At 43.7% G+C, this 19,743-nt stretch overlaps 2 protein-coding genes across 2 annotated transcripts; both read right to left on the reverse strand.

Annotated features, from left to right (window-relative positions):
• Positions 1–5,577, reverse strand: LOC4327113 (uncharacterized). Its single transcript, XM_015777068.3, has 6 exons — positions 5,347–5,577; positions 3,958–4,315; positions 2,512–2,956; positions 1,803–2,101; positions 551–881; positions 1–281 (listed from the first exon to the last, which is right to left on the reverse strand). The coding sequence occupies exons 2-5, from the start codon at positions 4,270–4,272 to the stop codon at positions 564–566; spliced, it is 1,377 nt and encodes a 458-aa protein (XP_015632554.1). The 5' UTR covers positions 4,273–4,315; positions 5,347–5,577; the 3' UTR covers positions 1–281; positions 551–563.
• A 1,753-nt stretch (positions 5,578–7,330) lies between these two features.
• Positions 7,331–18,596, reverse strand: LOC4327115 (receptor-like protein kinase ANXUR1). The gene is made up of 9 exons (XM_015765301.3): positions 18,289–18,596; positions 16,020–16,484; positions 13,846–14,220; positions 12,875–13,087; positions 12,272–12,643; positions 11,866–12,109; positions 11,639–11,786; positions 10,718–11,079; positions 7,331–10,100 (listed from the first exon to the last, which is right to left on the reverse strand). The coding sequence occupies exons 1-9, from the start codon at positions 18,320–18,322 to the stop codon at positions 7,508–7,510; spliced, it is 4,806 nt and encodes a 1,601-aa protein (XP_015620787.1). The 5' UTR covers positions 18,323–18,596; the 3' UTR covers positions 7,331–7,507.
• Positions 18,597–19,743: the final 1,147 nt, after the last annotated feature.

Genomic DNA, 19,743 nt, shown 5'->3' on the forward strand with positions numbered 1-19,743 from the left:
GGAGAAAAAGGGGAAAGCTGTAACTAACATTATTTTAACACTTACAACATTCATAACATCAACCGTTTCATCGACCACATAGATAAAGACATACATTATCTAAATCCATTTTGACAGTTCCAAGTCCCATTGTGATGGTACTGCAAAAGAATGAGCAACTGGAACACATATCACTGCTAATATACCAAATTTCTTACCTTCTGAAACTACATGACAGAAAATAGGCGCTAAGCTGCTAAGACAGTACCACACCATTGACTCAGATTCCTCACATAGGTGCCCTGAAAATCCGGGAACCGCTCTTTAGGTACTAAAAAATGTAACATAACATTCCATCAACATCTCTTAGTAAGATGGATGCTACCAAGTCCGTATCTGTTATAAGTAGCGATTCGCAATTCATTAACTACTTTGCCACTCTTACCTGGAACAGGACCTCAAGGACTTACCTTTGTGTCAGTCAGTTTCTCAAACCGTAAAAGAGGCTCTCTCTAAATGCATTTAAACTGCACAACTTATGGTGAAAAGCTAAAACGAATGTTGAACTCACCACTAGGCAAAAGCTAATACCGCCCATAGGTCCTCCCAAAGTCATCATGTCTCTCATGCTCAAACTCGCTGTATGCAGCATGAGGCCTTGGGGCTGAATAGCTATCAGTAATATACGGATATTCACTCTTCGAGTCATTTGGTGGACCAGTAGCAGCAAATTGTGTAGCTCTCTGATCATAGTCTGGATAAGAAGTTTGGGCATAAGAAGTCGGATGAGCTTGCTGGTGCCTTTTAAAGCTTTGTTCAAGAAATTCATCCCACTTCCTTGAATGCATACTCCTCATGGCTGTTACTCTCTTCATGTGGTTTTCTCTCATTTCTCTCAATGACTACATTGAAAATAATAATGACATCAGGAAATACTGAAGGGTTACTTGGTAGACATTTTCAACATAAAAAGGAAGTTGTTAGAAAGCAACCACGCTGCAATTATGAAATTGAAGCCACAACACCCTTTTGTGAATACATCTAATTTCAAAACATAAGCCACAGCTAACAAAATTATCCGAATATGAAAAGGTTGCCTGCCGCAGTCAATACAACTCAATTAAATCAATGACAGAAATGTTAGTATGTTATAACATAGAACAACCAAAAGGAATAACTAATCATGACAAGTGTTTTAGGTTGTGTTGTTCTGAAGTAACCTCCAACGTTTCATACACACAAATTAAGTTGCTGGAAATTCTGCAAATGATGATGGGAATCAATGGAGTGCACTCAACAATTTTAAAAATAAAAGACACAATGGACCCTCAAATATTATGTGGAATGTGGATTGATGTACTCCAGATTTCACTTCACATATTAATCATGCAGTTATAAAAACAAAAAATGTTGAAAAAATAAATTGAACAGAGTAAGAGTTTGGAAGTTCAGCTGTTTCCAACTGAAAGGCTGGAAGTGGAAGGGCAAAAATATACTACATGCCAAATTTAAGCAATCATTGGGTAAACTAAAGAACATTCTTATTTGCAATGAGCCAATGACAGAAACACTGAAACATATAGTTCTAATACTATTCATGCTGTGGCTACACAAAATAGACCCTGAAATTATCGGTTTTCTTATAAAAGAAAGTAAAGAATACATGTGTTGCAAACTCTTCTTATCATGGACAGATCAAACCACCATGTTAATAAAAAATAACAAGAACTCTCAATCAGATACCACCAGTGACCATTTTATATTGAAAATAAGTTACCTAACAGAGAAATGATGAGCTATTCAATATGCCAATAAGAATTTACCTCACGATGCTTGTAGTTCTCTTCATCCTCCTCTTTGTCACGGGCTATAGCTAACTCCATAGCTTCTCTTTTGAACTCCATTTCAAGCTCTTCCAAAGTTTGAGGATAGGAAGGCAGGTCAAACTTAAGGCTTAATCGGGAATCGGTTCCACGCGTCTCAGTGCTCCAGGTATTTGGCACATATGTAGCTGCATATTGGTTATTCCCATCATTTGATCTAAGGGAATCATCAATATATGAGGGTTGACATGGAGATTTTGATTGGGCTGGACGGCCTTTAGCTCCATAGTTGGCAGAAGCTTCAGCAAAAGGAAGAACATGCAAGGCATGCATTTTAGTTCCAGATGACTAAGATAGTACGACTGACACCTAAGTAGACTTTATTGTACACTGAAAGGAGGAATAATGCCAGATGCAATACACAAATTGCAGGCCATCCAAGTCAGATGTCTGGAAAACCTTTCGATATGGAACTTGTTGTATTCAAGTAAATTTGTCTGATCATAACCAGACATACATTGAGTCATTTGAGCACATAAATCTTGAACTTACCTCTAGCTGCAAAAGGAACCAAACAAATTACCATAGATGGTGGTAACCAACAAAAAGGGATCAGAGGCATTTTCTTTATCTCAAATCGTCTAAAATGCCTGGCTCCTAATATTTGCCGATACAACAATGATAAGACGAGTGTGCTTGAGCGCCCTACCTTGTGGAGATTCTTTCGAAAACTTAGGCATATCATCATGTGAACGGCCATCTAGAGGCCTTTCGTTATAATATCCTTTACTTTGAGAGCGCGGAGCACTTCTTGGACTATGTGACCATCTAGAATCAGTGTGCCTTGGGCGAATATCACTGGTAGTTCGCACAGGGGATCTCAAACGATCCCGTTTTGGACTGCTTGAAGTATTTTTACCTTTACCCTCCTGAATGATTTTATGAACAGCATCGACACCTTTCGCTAGTATTAACCTATCTTTACCACTGACAAACAGGAACTTCTCATCCATTTTTATTTTACACCCCACATCCTTCTCAATCTGACTTATTGTCCTCTCAGTGAATAGATCCCTGACTTGTTTATCTCTTGCTGGAACTCTTTCAAAAAAATCTGCATTTCTCCTATTTGCTCCCAGCGTGGATGGACAACCCTGTTCCAAAGGGAAAAAATTGTAAGCTGAAATACAAATTTTGAGGCCCTATTTCTTTCAGCTTGGGATTATTATAATCTAGATTATTGAGTCAGATTACTATAAGATAGATTGTTATAATCTGTAGTAGAATAAGCGGTTAGTTGTTTCTTTCCTAGATTATTAGAGCCTAGATTATTTGGTTTGCAAGTCTAAAGAGGGAGTGGGGTGGTATGGTGGGTAATTTTTCACCCAATAATCTGGAAAAAGCTCACCTAAATGAGCTTATCAGATTATAATAGGCTGGGCTCTAGATTATAATAAGTTATTTCAATAAGTTGTCTGTTTCTCTCAGCTTACTCCCAATAATCTGGATTATAATAATCCCAAGCTGAAAGAAACAGGGCCTATAAGTATGCACAAACAATGCACATAAAACACTACAGTGTCTCTAAACTGTAATCAATGTCAAGATGTATAGAGGCAACTCCCTGAGGTGCTTTAAAGAGACTCAATGAATTTAAGGTATCCAGTGCACGAATGTTTGGTTGAGCAATCAGATTAGCATATAAATTATGAAAGATAGGAGAATGAATGAACTTGTGGATGTACTACTGAACATGTTTCTTTTGTATTAAAGTTTTTAAGTCCAAATTCACCATTGAGAGTAATGAAAAAGGAGAAAGGTCTGAAAAATGATAAATAAAGATGAAAGGAAAAAGGAAAAGAAAATGACAAATAATAGTAGTCACAGAATTTATTTTTGTTATAATATACTTTTTAGATTCAAGATAAAAAATAAAGGTTGATACAACACTACAGCAGACTAATCTTTTTACAGAGCAATCTCCATTTTGAATATGCTAACTGTTAAATTCAGTATCAATATTGAGTGTAACTCGTTACTGACTTACTGCAGAGTTGAAAATACTGCAAGTGGATAAACAAAGTCTAGTAATGCATTATGTGTCTATCTCAATCAACAAGCATGCCAGTTGTAATTTATTCAGAGAAAAGACTACCTGAGTAAAATGACCTGATTCTCCACATATTTTACAAATCATTTCTTCCTCCTTTCTCTTCTTCCAGTTCCTTTCTGTAGCTTTAGCTTTAGCCTCCCAGACTTTGGCTTCTCTGCTAGTGAAGTCAGTAGGGACAGCATTGGGATCTGGGGGGCCATCTTCCTCATCTGACTTTTCACGTTCGAGGGGCCTCTTCTCATCATTCACTCTAGGCGTCACATTGTTAGTAGTTGTTGCAACTGGACCACTGTATGCCTTCCCATAAACTTCATTGAATAGTTCATCATCAATTTCAGGACTTGGTTCCCTTGCCATTGGCAGATAATAATCTATTCAAGCTAGTCTTTGCTATGAAAAGCTGAGGAAATAGAAGGAAGAAGTTGTTTAGTGAAGGCAAAAGAAATATTTCAAGTCTGCAGTGATGTTTGCTTATCAATGTAAATAAATAGAAGCTGTTGCACATAAAAGTAAACATAGTTCCTAGAGGGCATTTTTTGTCATTGGTTGAACCATAGGGCTTGTTCATTTCAGCTGCCTGTCGCTGTGCTGCAGCAGCTAGCCAGCTTCTCCCGCAACAGCTGATTGATGCAATGGCTGTGGCCTTTTGGAGATGCAGCCAAGCGGCTGCGCTGTGCCGCTGCAGCCCCAAAAGCCACAGCAATCGCTCCCAAGCAGGCCCATAATTGCTTTCTCCCTTAGTTCATATAAGCTACTAGGATGCACGTACTAGTCGATATCATACAGGACATGTTCAATTCGATCAAAAAAATTGGCTCCAGACCTACATTTCCCTAAAAGCCACAAACTGAAACATGCTTCTCATGAAGTTCATAAAAGCAGCCAATGAATATCTCTTTCACGATGATATTGAACTCATGCGCATTTCAATAATATATATATACAGTTCTGAATTACAAGTGGCATATACGACTAAAGATTTTCTTTTCTTTCATGCTTCATGGCATTTCTAATGTAGAAAATTCTAAAATTTCACAGAGAGCGAAAAAGCAGCAAATCGATTCCGAACCCTACCACTACCAGCGTCCGCATAAGCAATCCCTAGCCATCTCATAAATCCTCGCGTCTATCAGTTTAACCTTGGACAAATATACGCAGTGCCCCCCAACTCAGAAGGGCGCGGAACACTATCCATCCCCGCTATTTCTATGAGCGAGGGAAAAAAAACAAAAGAACAGATGCGCGAACAAATCGAGCCAATCCGCCTCGCCCTACCCCCTCTCTACCCCTAAGAGCCGCATCCGCGCCGCGCGCGACCGACGGCTCTAGGCCGGCATTGGTTCCCACCGGGTGCGGCCACCCCACGCGTCCACAGATACGCAGGTACACGACGCCCACCACCACCACCACCACCACCACCCCCAAACTGACCTGCTGATGATGGAGGCGCGCCTCTTCGGCCTTCGGGAGAGGAGGAGGGGGCGGCGGGTGAGCCCCGCCAGGCCAGTGGTAGGGGGCCTCCGACGACGAGGGCCCTCGCCGTGGCCGCCGGCGCCGTACGCGGCGGGCGGGAGGGGGGAGGGGAGGGTTCGGGAGTGGGAAGCGGCGAGGCGGCGACCTAAACGGGTGAACTGTGGTTCGGGTCCGTCCGGCTCGGGAATCACGATGGTTTGGTTGGGGTGGGCTAGGAGTAGAGGATTGGGATCCTCTGGTTTCATTGATACGTGGGGCCGGGACAAATGAAACATACTTCTTCTCTTAATAAAAATATATAAATAAATCTAATATATTTTTATCGTGTAAAATACATAAAATAATAAATAATAGTTACTTCCTCCATTTTACAATGTGAATCATTCTACCATTTCCCATATTCATATGGATGTTAATGAATCTAGAAAGATATATATGTCTAGATTCGTTAACATCAATATTAATATGGAAAATGTTATAATGACTTACATTGTGAAACGGAGGGAGTACATTATTAAAACATGCTCATATTTTTTTCCCTCTCTTCTACAACTAAAATGAGAAACGTGATTAGCATATAACTAATTAATTATTAAAAAGATAAAATTATAAAGCAATTTGTATACAGAAAGTTTTCACTCCGTTTAATAGTTTGAAAAACTAACATGCTCTTAATGAACATACATTAAGGATACTCCCCCTGATCAACCCATCATCTTTTTTTTCTGGAGAATTGAAACCATTATTTATTCGTTACAGAGCAATAGAATACTTGTGGTTGGGTTCTGTCAAGGTTTACCAAACCGTTTAGGGTGGGGTTACCATTAACCCGCGGTTTGATTGTTATTGCGGTAACCTCGCGAGATATACCGTGGTTCAAAAACTAAAAAGGCTACCGCACATGATAACCATGATAACCATACGGTTTGGTAAACCCTGATCCTGCTACTCCCTCCATCCTAATTTAGAAGATGTTTGTAGTTCAACAAAACAACAAAAACATCCACCAAAGATTAAAGAGAAACCAACCAAAACAAAAGATAAGGAGAACACATTTATCGAAGTCTATTTGTTAATCTCCATCTATAATTGGTAAAGAGTTGCATAACCGCCGTCTCAAGCTTCCGACATGCTACTTGTATGAACTCACCATCTTCTTCAGATCTTTGTAGTTGAGCTCAGAGCTGAAGCCAATATGTTACCCTAAAAATTACCTGCATATATGTAATAGATGGTGATTTGTCAAAAACCGCATTATTCCTGCACAACTACAAAGCCCAACGTATAGCAGAAGCTCCTACAAGAATATGTGTTATGCTTGCTCTCTTTCTTGTCCACCCCAAAAGCCAACCATCAAAAATATGTGTTTTGCTACTAGGGAGATATAAACTTATAGAAGATGTTTAATAGTAGAGTTAACTAGCTATAAACTTATATTTGAGTTAACATATATACTCCCTCCATTTCAAAATATAAAGGATTTTGAATGTAGGATATGTCACATTTATCCAAAATTTAACTTCAACAAGTTGCAATGAAATTTGTTTTTTCATTATAGTTTGTATAAGTTGAATTTTAACCAGCATGTTTGTGAAATATATTAATTTAGATTAATCTATCTAGTCATTTTTTTTAAAATTTTTTATAATCATTTAGATGGCATGCAAATAATGAGGGGATGTTTTTAAAATCCGCTCCCGGTCGAGGCGGAGTTGAAATCCGCTCCCGGTCGAGGCGGAGTTAATCGTTTGGGTTAGCTTCGTTGCAAGTTGAACACACGTTACATGGGTGACTGGAAATTTATAATGGTATAATTCGGAGAGTTTTTTTCCAAATGTTGCTTAAGATAGAGGAAGAAAATTCGGAGAGGTTTCGGAATTGGACTTGGGATGAACTCGATTTAGGTCTCGGAAACGAATGAATCTGGTCCGGAATAGGGATATAAACCAAAAACCGAGATTTAGCATTAATTAACACAAAAGAAAAACTCGGAACTAATCAAACTTTGGCATTAATTAGAACTAATTTCCTCGAAAGAAATAAAAAAAAAGTCGGAACTAATTAAACTTTGGATCTATGTGCATGGTTCACTTGTGGTAGTGCCGTAGTGGTGTCACTGTCACCGGCCGGTGGGCTGGACGAGCTGCGAGAAGGTGGCGCGCTCCGCGACGACGTCGTCGGGCTCCAAGACAACGTCGACGCACGGCTCGTGCGGGTGCGACGTGGACGACGTGGCCAGCGTGTTGATGCTGGCCGTGCTCCCGTCGTCGAGGTGGCTGCTGCTGCCGGCGGCGGCGTCGAGCGCGGGGACGGGGCGGCCGGCGGCGGCGTCGAACGCGTCCTGGAAGTGCATCGCGCTCTCGAGGTTCCAGAGCACGTCGCCCATGGTGGGGCGCTCGGTGCCGTTCTCGGAGAGGCACTTCTCCGCCGTGTCGGCGAACTTGGCGAGGCACTCGGGCGCGATCTGGTCCCTGATCGCCGGGTCGACGACGTCCGGCAGCGCGCCGCCGCGCTTGCAGGCGAGCGCGTAGTCGGCGAGGCTGACCTGGTCGCGCGGCAGCGCCGGGTCGAGCGCCGGGCGCGCCATGAGCACCTCGAACAGCACGACGCCGAAGGAGTAGACGTCGGACTTGTCGGTGAGCTGCTGCCGGCGGTAGTACTCCGGGTCGAGGTAGCCGAAGCTGCCCTTGACGACGGTGCTGACGTGCGACTGGTTGAGCGTGGTGGGGCCGGACTTGGAGAGGCCGAAGTCGGAGACCTTGGCGACCCAGTTGTCGTCGACGAGGATGTTGGTGGTCTTGACGTCGCGGTGGATGATGGTGTACTTGGCGCCGGTGTGGAGGTAGTGGAGGCCGCGGGCGGCGCCGATGCAGATGTCGAGGCGGTGGCGCCACGACAGCGTGGGCTTGCCGCCGTTGTGGTAGAGGTGCTCGCGCAGGGTGCCGTGCTCCATGTAGTCGTAGACGAGCACCATCTCGCCGTCCTCCTCGCAGAAGCCGATGAGGGAGACGAGGTGGCGGTGGCGGAGCTTGGAGAGCATCTCCACCTCCGTCTGGAACTCGGTTATGCCTTGCTCCGACGACGGGTTGGACCGCTTCACCGCCACCTTCACGTCGCCGTCCACCACGCCGCGGTACACCACGCCGAACCCGCCCACGCCGATGGCCAGGTCGTTGGAGAAGTTCTTGGTCGCCGCCTTGATCTCCGCGAACGAGAAGTGGCGGCACATGCCGGCGATGTTCGCCGTGATGTGCCCCGACGACTTGCCGCTGGTGTGGGAGTGGTACAGCGGCAGCCACGCGGAGGTGTGCGAGTCGGCGCCGCCGCCGCCCAGCTTCTTGCTCCTCTTGTTGCTGTACACCACCACGCAGATGGCCGCCACGATCCCGGCCGCCGCCGCGCCGCCCGCCGTGCCGCCCATCACCGACGCCATGTTGGCCGGGTTGTCGGTGGAGAACTCCGGCGGCCCGCCCCAGCCGAGCTCCTTCTCCGCGAGCAGCTTGTACGGGACGGGGTCCGGCGACGCCAGGCTGCCGCCGGTGTTGTTCACCTTGAACACCTCGAGGCCGTTGAGGATGGCGTCGTAGAACTGCGGGCGGAGCATCACCGAGGGGTGCACCGCCACCCACAGATGCTCGTCGGCGGTGTCGTTGCTCAGCCTCACCGCGTAGTCCTTGTACACCGGCACGCCGCGCTCCGTCGCCATCTCCAGCACGTCCACGTCCGTCTGCGCCGTCCGGTTGTTGATGTAGATGTCGAACACCCGCTGGTTGCCGTGGATGAGCTGGAGCTCGCAGAAATGGAGGCGCACGACGTAGGTGAAGTTGCACTCCACGTGGAGGCTCCAGGTGAGGTTGGAGTTCTGGTTGAGGCGCTGGTCCCTGCCCATGGAGCGGCCGCCGAGGTACACCTCCGGCGGCGCGGCGTACTCGGCGGCGTCGCTGGGGTACTTGATGTGGAAGTGCGGGCCGGCGTTGTAGACGAGGCCGCGCAGGGGGCCCTGGACGAACGGCGTGTCGTCGTACCACGGCCGCGTGAGGCCGGAGTCGTTGGACGGCGGGATGTAGGCGCCGCCGACGTTGAGGCGGTACATGGTCTGGAACGCGGCGGCGGAGACGTCGGCGGTCTGGTCGGCGAAGCCGACCATGGTGGCCGGGTTGTTGAACATGTCCGGCATGGAGATCACCTCGATGCCGTTGACGAAGGCGTAGGTGACGTTCATCATGGGCGACGGCGAGAAGGTGACGCCGAAGTGGCCCTCCGGGACACGCGGCAGCGAGTACTCCCTGATGAGGTACGCCTGGGTGAGCGCCTTGGTGGTGAAGTAGACGCTGAAGTTGTGGAGCAGCGTGTATCCCGTGGTGGTGAAGACGGAGAACCGGAAGTCCTGGGGCTCCAGCCCGTTGTACGACGACGGGTAGAAGTGGAGCCGGATCCAGTGGCGGTCGCGCGGGTTCACCGTGAAGTTGTACACCGTGTCCATGGTAAACACCCGCGCCGTCATGTAGGGGATGGACGACGGCAGCATCGTCTCCAGCTCGTCGGCGGCCGCCATGATCGAAGACTTGCCGGAGTCCGTCAGCCACGTGTCGTTCGTCGCGTCCGCCACCCACCTGCGCCCCTCCGCGTCCAGCCCGTCCGTCGTCGACCCGCAGTTCACCAGGATCCTGTCCGCCGGGCTGTACAGCTTCGCCGTCGCCGCGGCCGCGGCCGCCGCCGCCACGACGAGCGCCAGCGCCACCGCCGGCGAGCACCGAACCCTACCAGCCATGAGCAGAGGGAGAGGGAGGAGACAAACAGAGGGTAGGGAGAAGACAGTGTGAGGCGCACACAGCAATCGAGATGACGAGGGGAGAGGAGCAAAACGAGGAGGCTGAGGGAAACAGTATTAGCGGGGTGACACGTGTCAGCGACTGGGAGCGCTTGCCGGGTCCACGAGAGGAGAGGGGCACTCGCCATGGGCATGACACGTGTAGGGTCACCAGCGCAGCTCTCTGCTGTTCAATCAGGACACGAGCTACAGTACCACAATTTGTCACTGAAGAATACAACCACATCACCTAATTAAATGTCTATGATCCATACAGTAAATGAGACAGGAGCTATAGGAGCAAAAAAGAACTTGGAACAAAATCATTTCCATCATACAAAGCCACCGAATGTTCTTGTAACAATTTGGTCTTTCGCAGGTGGTGAATAAAAATGGAATTTACAGGATTTACCTCCCAATAAAACTGGTTAGGTCACTTGCACCACCAGCCTTCAAATGGGTGGTCAGAGACTCTGAGGCTCTACCCAAAACAGCTTCACAAACCACCACTGTTACCGCCCTTCGTGAAGATCTTCAGAGAAAGCCGTTCTCGATATGTTCTCAGTCTCAAAGGGGCTGAGGCCTGAAAAGGGTCCAGAAGAGAACATGGATGAAGTGCCATCAGATTCATAGGTGGTTGAGGACTGCCTAACATTGGGTCGTGCTGGAGGTGTTGGTATGGATTCCTGGAACTCAGAGCGTTGGACCATCTTCAGTGACTGCACCACCTCGCCCATTGTTGGCCTTTGGCTTGCCTCCGGTGAAACACAGGCGGCTGCAATTGTGCATACTCGCACAAAATCATCTTTTGGATACTGGCCACCAAGCTTGGGATCAGCTAGTTCTTCTAGCGTATCTTTATCTCGTAAAATTGGTCGTGCCTGCGTAGTCAAAATTGAGCAAATAAGTATCTCTACACCTATGCAGGGATAAGAATTTGGTACTGTCTACAAGAAATACGTTGACGTTTGAGAGTTGGCTTTCAAAAACCTAATGAACAAACCTGACAAATTGGCCAGCAAAGGTTGATGTGACACAAGGCTTTTAGTGGAAAGATCAGGAAACATTTGTGTAAGCTCATAAACATAGGCACAAAAAGAAACAAACAGATAGATGGCGCTTTGGCACAACAGGCATAAAAAAATGTTGAAGTGTAAATTTACTCACACATAAATCTGCTTTCCACCCAAGGATGTACACAATGCATATGAATAGAGAGGAACATAAAAAATGTCTCTCTTTTTTCGAAAAAGGAAACAGATTAGTAGTAATATTGCTCTAAGTCCATTTGTTTGTTTGCCTTGTCGAGATATATCGATAAATATCTAACATGCATGGCTAGTGAACTTCAGATGACAATTATCATACTAAAGGATCCATGTTCAGATATAAAAAGGTAATACAATAACAGCTGAAGATAAGAGCAGAAAGAAATCTAACCCATGTCACTAGATTTTCCTGGCCAGAAGGTTGTGACATATCCACAGGCCTCCTCCCAGTAAGTAGTTCAAGTAGAACAACTCCATAGCTATATACATCGCTTTTTACAAGCAAGTGTCCTGTCATTGCATACTCTGGTGCTACATACCTGAAAGCACGACAGCTATATGAAGCAAAAGCAGAGCAGAAACATCTGGGGAGTACTTCAAGGTGGTCAACCTGCTTACCCGAATGTTCCCATAACACGTGTTGAGAGATAATTTGTGCAACCTTCCGGTGCCTGTTTGGCCAAACCAAAATCAGACACTTTAGCATGAAAGTCATCCTCAAGCAATATATTAGAAGCCTTGAAATCCCTGTGGATTACGCAAGGCTGAGAATCCTCATGAAGGTATGCCAATCCCCTGGCAGCATCTAGTGCTATCCTCATTCTAGTGTCCCAGTCCAAGGGGCGGCTAGCTCCCAATGTACCTGAAAAAAATGTAAGTAGTCAGAGACTCAAGAGTCAAGGTGTATCATGATTACATGATCACCACTAATTAATTAAACAATGAAGGACCACATTCAACTGCAACTGAGTGGAACTTATGCAGCAATTTCAGAAGGAGAAATAGTTGACTCAATTGGCCATACCATGAAGCCAAGCCTCTAGGCTTCCATTAGGAACAAGCTCATAGCACAGTAGGTTCTGTGATGACTCACGGTTACTATAGTAACCAATGAGTTTCACAAGGTTTCGGTGGTGCAACCTGCTCAGCATCTCCACTTCAACTAGAAATTCCTTATCTCCTTGGTGCCCTCCACTAGTAAGCTTCTTTATAGCAACGGCAGTGCCATCAGTTAGTACCCCTTTAAAGACACGGCCAAAACCTCCTTCTCCAAGCATACTTGACGGATCAAAGTTGTTGGTTGCTTCTTTCAGTTCATCATATGCAAGGAACCTTGTACTTGTTGGGCGAGGAAGTGAGTCCACTGCAGAAACCGCATCTGGTGTTCTTTGCTTGGCTGCACAGGAGAACTGATATTATTAATGCTCCTAAAAGAATGCTCCAACATGCATAATGAACCAGAAAATAAGCATAATTCATTTAAATTTGGTTAAGAAACCAAAAATATTATGGGGAGCTATGGACATGGTATATCTAACTTCACTATCAATTATTAGAGATCTCATGAAGTATAACAAATCTATAGTTTTCAAGGAATGTAGCTGAGAATAGATAACTCTGCACGTACGTGTCTCAACTGGAGGAACCTTCCTTTTCCCTTTCCTTAATTTGCAGAAGCAAATAAACATGGCAATCACCAAGACAGCAATTAGAGCACCAATAAATATGCAAATGATAGTAATCAAGCTCATGTGTTTTTCATTGCTGGTATCCGCACTGTGTCTTGGTACTGTAGATGCTTGAGATGGAGAGGGTTTAGGTGATATTGTGAATGTTGGAGCTGAAATAGAAATGAAAGATCACAATATTAGGAAAGGAGATTTGTTAAAAGAAAAACCATAGCTGGACAGCATACAGGGCTGTAAATATAAAGAAATAATGTTTATATCATTCATAGGAAGTATCATATTGATATCACCAAACATCCTTTTCTGTCACATCATCAACAAAGGAAGCACAGCCAAGTTCACCAAAGAAAATAGCACATTAACTGTATAACCAAGTTGATACACCAAGAATTAATGACCGGAATATGTATAAGAAACTGTGTAGTGTGTACAAAGTTTGCACTAGAGTACTAGATCAACCAGTGCTAAACTCAAAGCATATGTAGTATAAGATATATGTATCTCAGTAGAACTGGATGCAAATTAAAAGATGCACTCTATGTATGCATGAAGGGTATAGAGGAGCAGAACAAAAACAGAATAAGAAATGTAAGGAACTGAATATTGTAATTTTATCTTACTTTTCTTTTCTGTTTTTTCTTTGGCATATAGTTGCTAATTGATTCTATAGAATGGAATATGCCAACCCACAGTGATTTTTTTATAATCATCTGCTTATTTGATAATCACAAACATATGAGCAGTATTACCACATACTATATATATTCTTCAGTTTCTCTAGTACAGTAGACAATAGAGATTAAAGAAGCAAAAAAAAACTGAAGTAGTCTTACAGTGTTCTCTACCTTAACACTAAAATAAACTGCGGCATTGTAATATATAGAGCAAAGTCAAGATCAGTTAGCATTACCAGGAGCTAGAACCAGTGGCCTGAACCAGGTTAAATTAAGAAGATTGTAGTCACCAACTAGTACAGGGTTGATCTGAACTGTATGCTGACTAAGTGAATAATTCATTGCGGTAACTTGGTCGGCTGAGAAACTAATTCCTGTATGGGGAGCTATATACATTGTGATGTTTAGCCCAGAAGCCCCAACAACATAGAAATTTACAATCTCAAACTGAGTAACCCTCAGACTGAGTTGAGAAGCAAGTTCCCCCAGAAATTCATCGCTCCAATTTGACGTCAGTGAAACATTTCGGAGAAAAAGCTCAACTCTTACTGGGTAAACACAATGGCAATCTTGGCTCCCTCTCTTTTGTACCATGTTATGTGAACAACATGCTGGTAAAACAGAAGGTAAATTATAATGTGAGTAACAGCATATCTATAGCTGTTAGAGAATACTACAAATCAAATAATGGTTAACAACAAATCTGTGACTAAAATATTTGGATCAAATAGGCCAAAACCAAGGACATGAGAAAATTCCAAATGCAAAATAAATGGGGAAAACAGTAAGGTTAAATCTCACTGAGCTATCTTAGAGAGCTGGAAATAACTGAGAGAGAAAAGATGCCATATTGTAGCATAAACGTTTCTTAGGCAGACAGCACAACAATAATGTGTACTTCAGTATTACTAAGGGATGAAGAAAACTAAGCTGAAGTCCCACAATATTTGGGGGCCATGTTCAATAAGCAAGTCAGAATAAACTGCAAATAGGATAACAACAGAATACTATCATGTTTCAAATAAAACAGATTATTGTAGAAGATATTATCCATACTATAATTTCATATAACACTCTTCACATAATTCATTAATTATTTTACACAAGATAACAACAAAAATACCAATGTTTACTTACCACATGTATTTTGTATCTTATTGTTTAATGTGAGCATAAAAAAGGGTTGTGGTTAGGCCACATAAGCTGGACATACTATAGAGTTCTCAAGTGATCAGGCAGATAAGCCAAAATTAGGAGCAGTAAAAGTTAAGATCAATGAGAGTAAGCTTAATCACAGAAGCCAGTTGTTCAAGTCAATAGCAATAGCTCACATGACAGGAAAAAGCAGAGTGACAAATAGCACAAGCGAGACCTAGCTTATAAATTGGCTTAGACCGCATACATGGACTTTGCAAAGTTCCATGTGCTCGCTGCAAGCCTTTATTGAAAGCTGGTACAATGCCAACCAAACAGGTTACAAAACAACCAGCCAGTTTCACATCTGACACCAGTATTCAGAGAATTGGATTTGGCCAAAAGGATCGCAGGCACTGAGCATTTCAGTATGCTTCAAGTATGCAGTGATACGCGCACGATGGTGATGGTGTTGCAGCGGCTGTCAGAGCAGTGAATGCTCGAGTGGATGATTTTGGAGGGGGTAGGGGCGAAACTCGCGATCATCCTCTGGCGGGAGGCAGGGCTCTTCCCCCGAGAGCGAGAGGCTCTAAACATGCCTAAACTTGATTAGATTAATCTTACTTAATTATTCCTTACACCCGGATACCCTTTTCTAGATCAAGGGATTTGACACGCCTAACAAACTTGGAGATAAATGGCTAACAATCTTGAGATAGTGAACTAAAGATGACGACTAACTTAAAAGATAATGACCAACAAAACTTAAGCAAGATAATGATGGAGCTTTATCCCCTCAGCTTAATTCTGGTTCTTTGCGCGTTTTCTGTTGCCGGCGTTTGCGATCATAGAAACATCCAAAGCATTGATCTCCAAAATGTTGATCCGAATCATCAAGGTGCACCATGATACCACACAGATCTAAGTAAAAGCTTTGTACATTCCAATGTGAATGTGGATATGCACAATAGAGTTAACATTTCTAATTAACTATTAATAAGCAAATTGCAATTGAATAATTTATGTTGATATCACTTGGTTGATTGGTAAAAGAATTGCACAATTTACTCAAATGCCTACGGTTGAGGTGCAATCAAAGAACAAATTCTTGGAAAGGCAAATCAGAAATAACCACACAGGCATCATTTTGTGTATCTACTCGAATAACCAGATGGCCCTTTACGCATTGTATTTACACCATATAATTTCAAGTCATGCTTGAATAATGAAAATCATATAAATTAGATGATTCCAAGGCTCTAACAATCAAACATACCATTGTGAGGAGATACTGGAGGTTGTACTAATCCAGAAGGAGCTGCACTAGTATTTGAGGCTGCATCAGGAGGCGCAGCATCTACATGAGTAGAAATTTCTGCTTCTGAGCGTCTGTTATGCTGCACCAAATTATCTGACATGTCTGAAGAATAAAAGGAGAGATCAGAATCACCAGAAATGGAGCTATAGCTTGGCGCTGACATTGGAGGGTGCACAGATAGAGTAGCTGGTGATGAATATAGCTTCTTTCGTCTTTGTTCGCTGACTGAAATACTAATGTCAACTTTAGCTTTTGACAACATGGAGCGAACTGGTCTCCAACTTTGAGATGGAGATATAGCAGGGGCAACCACATTTAGAGCTGATGTTTGGGCAATCAAATTGATTCTGGTAATCAATTCCAGAGTAAATACCACAGCCAAAAAATTTAAGAAGGTTTTCCTTCGAGCATCTTCCAAAAGCCCTGCCAAGAAACAGTACAATGAAGAATCAACAAGTCAACGCCTTAAAGAATATGTATGTACATTGACACTGGTCAGGTGCAACTAATGAATATGAACACTCAAAAGATGTACAGAATCACCTTTCAAGATAGTCACTCTAACACATAAATCAAATATTCCCTCCAATTCCAAATATAAGTCGCTTTAGCATTCTCAACTCTTTCCTAAATGTAAGAAGTTATGGAACTTCTAGGCACTTTCTGCAGTTATTCTTCCCAATTTGCCCTTGCTAAATAAATGATACCCCTCTCACAAATAAATGGCTCATCTTTTCCAATGAAGTCAACTAAGTCATTTGAGCTGTTTTCTTACTTTGTGTCCACAAGTCTAAAGCGACTTATAATTGGAATCAAAGGGAGTAGTTGAACAAAAGTTCACAAGCATATATTTATATGCATTCACAGATGTTTCCAAGTATAAGTAAAGATAGTGTAAATCAATAGCAAAGAGGATTTCATAAGACCTCATGGCATGTGTAGTTAAAGATTTTACAGACCATGTAAATATTTCGATAAACCACCATTATTTAGCTATAAAGAACCAGAAATAGTATGACAGCTATTTTCAAAGTGTTTATCTCCAGTTGATAAACTCAGCAGAGACAGTGATGGTATATGTTCAACCTATAATGATGTTTATTACCCTGCATGAAAGCATAATCTAATTAACATGGCTATGGTGGTGGATTAAACATTTTTTTGACTTGAGCTAATTAGTTCTAGAAAGACAAGTTATTGCAAGAAAACGAAAGAGCTTCCTTCCATAAGAAGCCATAAACACAAATTAAAACTTATAATAACTTTCCCAGAAAAGGCCAAACATGGTAAACATGATGTTGCCTATTTTCTCTGCATAAAGTAGATACTTTCCGCAAACCCAGCAATGCAGGAATTCTCATCATTCCAGTAACAAGAGTTCAGTAATGACCATTTTCTTGTAAAGGAGGATCCATTGGCCTGAATTTGATAATCAATATCACAAATCCATTTGTAGTGACTCAAACTTAGATCAGAGGCTACAACAAATACAGACTAATGTCAATTTTGACTATTTTAAAACCCAATGTATGCTGAACTAGGGACATCCAGCTGCTCATCGTATATTTTTGGTCGATACAAATCCTAGATGAACTAGACTAAAAAGTACTTGTTCTGTATAGCAATGGTTGTTATCTCCGAACTGGTGCAATTTGACATGGAAGGTCCAGAAAATGTATAGTGCTTCTGTGGTAGAAAACCGCCTTACAGCTTTAAGTAATCAACATAGAAAAGCTCAATACAAGAGAACCAAGAGCTATCCAAGGCATGGATTTGTATAATTGATAACCTAAGCTAAGCCCCACTTCTTCGATCAGATTCCAGATATCCAGTATCGCCACGGCAGCAGAGAGCACTGAATCCTACATAGTAGTATGACCACCATTCCCGCGACACCAAACCCAAATTCTCACGGCCTGAGAGTTGAGCTACCGAACAAGCGGCGACGACTAAGATCCTGGAACAAACCCGCCAACCCCCCCACCGCCACCACAGTAGTTGATTAGCCGACATCACGCACCTTCTCCCCTCAAGCCCAACCCCTCGCCGCATCACCTCGCCGCACAGGCACGAGCCGCCGCCGCCGTGCCGCGAAAGCTAAACCCTCGGATTGCTCTCTACGCTTAGCTATAGCGCGAACACCGAGACCACACGACACCACCTAGCTAAAGCCAGCAGCAAAGCAAGCGCGGGAGGGAGAGCTCAGCTCAGATCGGGCCACACTAACCTCGTCCGGAGCTCGCGCGCCGTATCCGCGCCATCGTTGGATGCCCCTCGTCGGCGACGGGGCGGGCCCCCCGCTCCTGTCTACTACTGGCGCCGACGCGGACGCCCCATGAGGGCGCGCGGCGGGGTGGGGGATGGGGCTAGGGTTTCCCGGGACGCCGCTGGGTTTCTCGCGGCGGCGGCGGCGAAGGCGGCGAGAGGTAGCAGCTGCGGAATTTTTTTTTTTTCCTTTCCTCTTCTTCTTCCCCTTTCGCCGTGCCGTGGTGGTGGTGGTGGTGGTGGCCTCGAGCTGGGCTGCGGTGGTAGCTTGCTTTTTGCGCCTGCGCCCCCCTCTCCTCTCTCCTCTCGCTGCTGCTTTTTTCCGCCTGCTGACTTTTTTGCCCTTTTCCGTTGCACTGCTCGAAGCTGGCACTGCCACTGACAGGTGAAACCAACCAGTAAAAAAAAAACACCACGAAATTCACCACGAGCAGACACATGGTACAAGTATGAACTAAAAAAAACTTTAAAATTTAAATAAAAAGAGAACTTATGAGTTTTTTTATATTTGTTCTCATAATCTATTCTTCAGTTACTAATGTCTATAAGTTACTTCCTACATCCAGATTCGTAGTAATAAGGTGTGTCCTAATCAATCCATATTGCTTATATTTTAAGATCGAGGGAGTACCAACTTCTATTCTTTTGTTTTCTACGTGCATGCTTCCTGAAGTGTTAAACATTGTTTTTTAATAAAAAAGATATATGGGAAAGTTGTTGTACAAAATCATATTAATATATTTTTAAGTTTTTAATATAATACTTAATTAACCATATGTTAATAAGTAACCACGTTTTCCGTGTATGGGGAGAGGTTGCTAACCTCTCCTCCCGAGCACAACCTTGGCATTTAAACTACTCATATTAGATATGTAAAAATTTTAGCCATAAATATTTTTTTAATATTTTGTTGGTTTTTCTACATGTTGCCAACAGTGGCTCAACTGATCGTAGCCTAATGTTGAAATTATTTCTATCTTGAATTTCAAACTTTGAATCAGTCGTGCTTGTAATCAAAGGATATTCTACTCCGGTTAGGCTTCCTACTGAAATGGAAGAAGAAAAAAACAGTGATAGCTCACACTAAACTAATCTACTACTAGGTTAGCGTAAACTAATCAAATTTCTAATAGTACTACTAATTATTTTAATCACTCAAAGGACGATGCCATGTAGGGTGGTACAGTAGTGAGAGCCATAGATGCGTATCATATCCCGGTAGACGTAGACCACATGTGTGTGCCATCATGCGTATTCTTTGCCTGCCCTGTGCCCAATGCACCCTCCCCCCCCCCCCCTCCCCCCTACCAAACTGATAATGACACTTTACCTCTTCCATAATCAATCGACGACAGCAAACGAATCATCATCAAGAGCCTAACACATCAGTTTAATTCCTTGGCTAATTAATTACTCC

Source organism: Oryza sativa, chromosome 1, assembly GCF_034140825.1.
Source record: "Oryza sativa Japonica Group chromosome 1, ASM3414082v1".
Lineage (NCBI taxonomy): Eukaryota > Viridiplantae > Streptophyta > Magnoliopsida > Poales > Poaceae > Oryza > Oryza sativa.

Excerpts from the sequence above, each read along its gene's own strand:
- LOC4327113 (XM_015777068.3), bottom strand. The coding sequence starts at position 4,272 with ATGGCAAGGGAACCAAGTCCTGAAATTGATGATGAACTATTCAATGAA. Across the intron at positions 2,957-3,957 it reads AATCAGGTCATTTTACTCAG|GGTTGTCCATCCACGCTGGG; the intron begins GTAGTCTTTTCT and ends CCTTTGGAACAG. Across the intron at positions 2,102-2,511 it reads TTCGAAAGAATCTCCACAAG|CTTCTGCCAACTATGGAGCT; the intron begins GTAGGGCGCTCA and ends CTTTTGCTGAAG.
- LOC4327115 (XM_015765301.3), bottom strand. The coding sequence starts at position 18,322 with ATGGCGCGGATACGGCGCGCGAGCTCCGGACGAG. Across the intron at positions 14,221-16,019 it reads TCCAGTATCTCCTCACAATG|CATGTTGTTCACATAACATG; the intron begins GTATGTTTGATT and ends CTGTTTTACCAG. Across the intron at positions 12,644-12,874 it reads GGTTCCTCCAGTTGAGACAC|CCAAGCAAAGAACACCAGAT; the intron begins GTACGTGCAGAG and ends TCTCCTGTGCAG.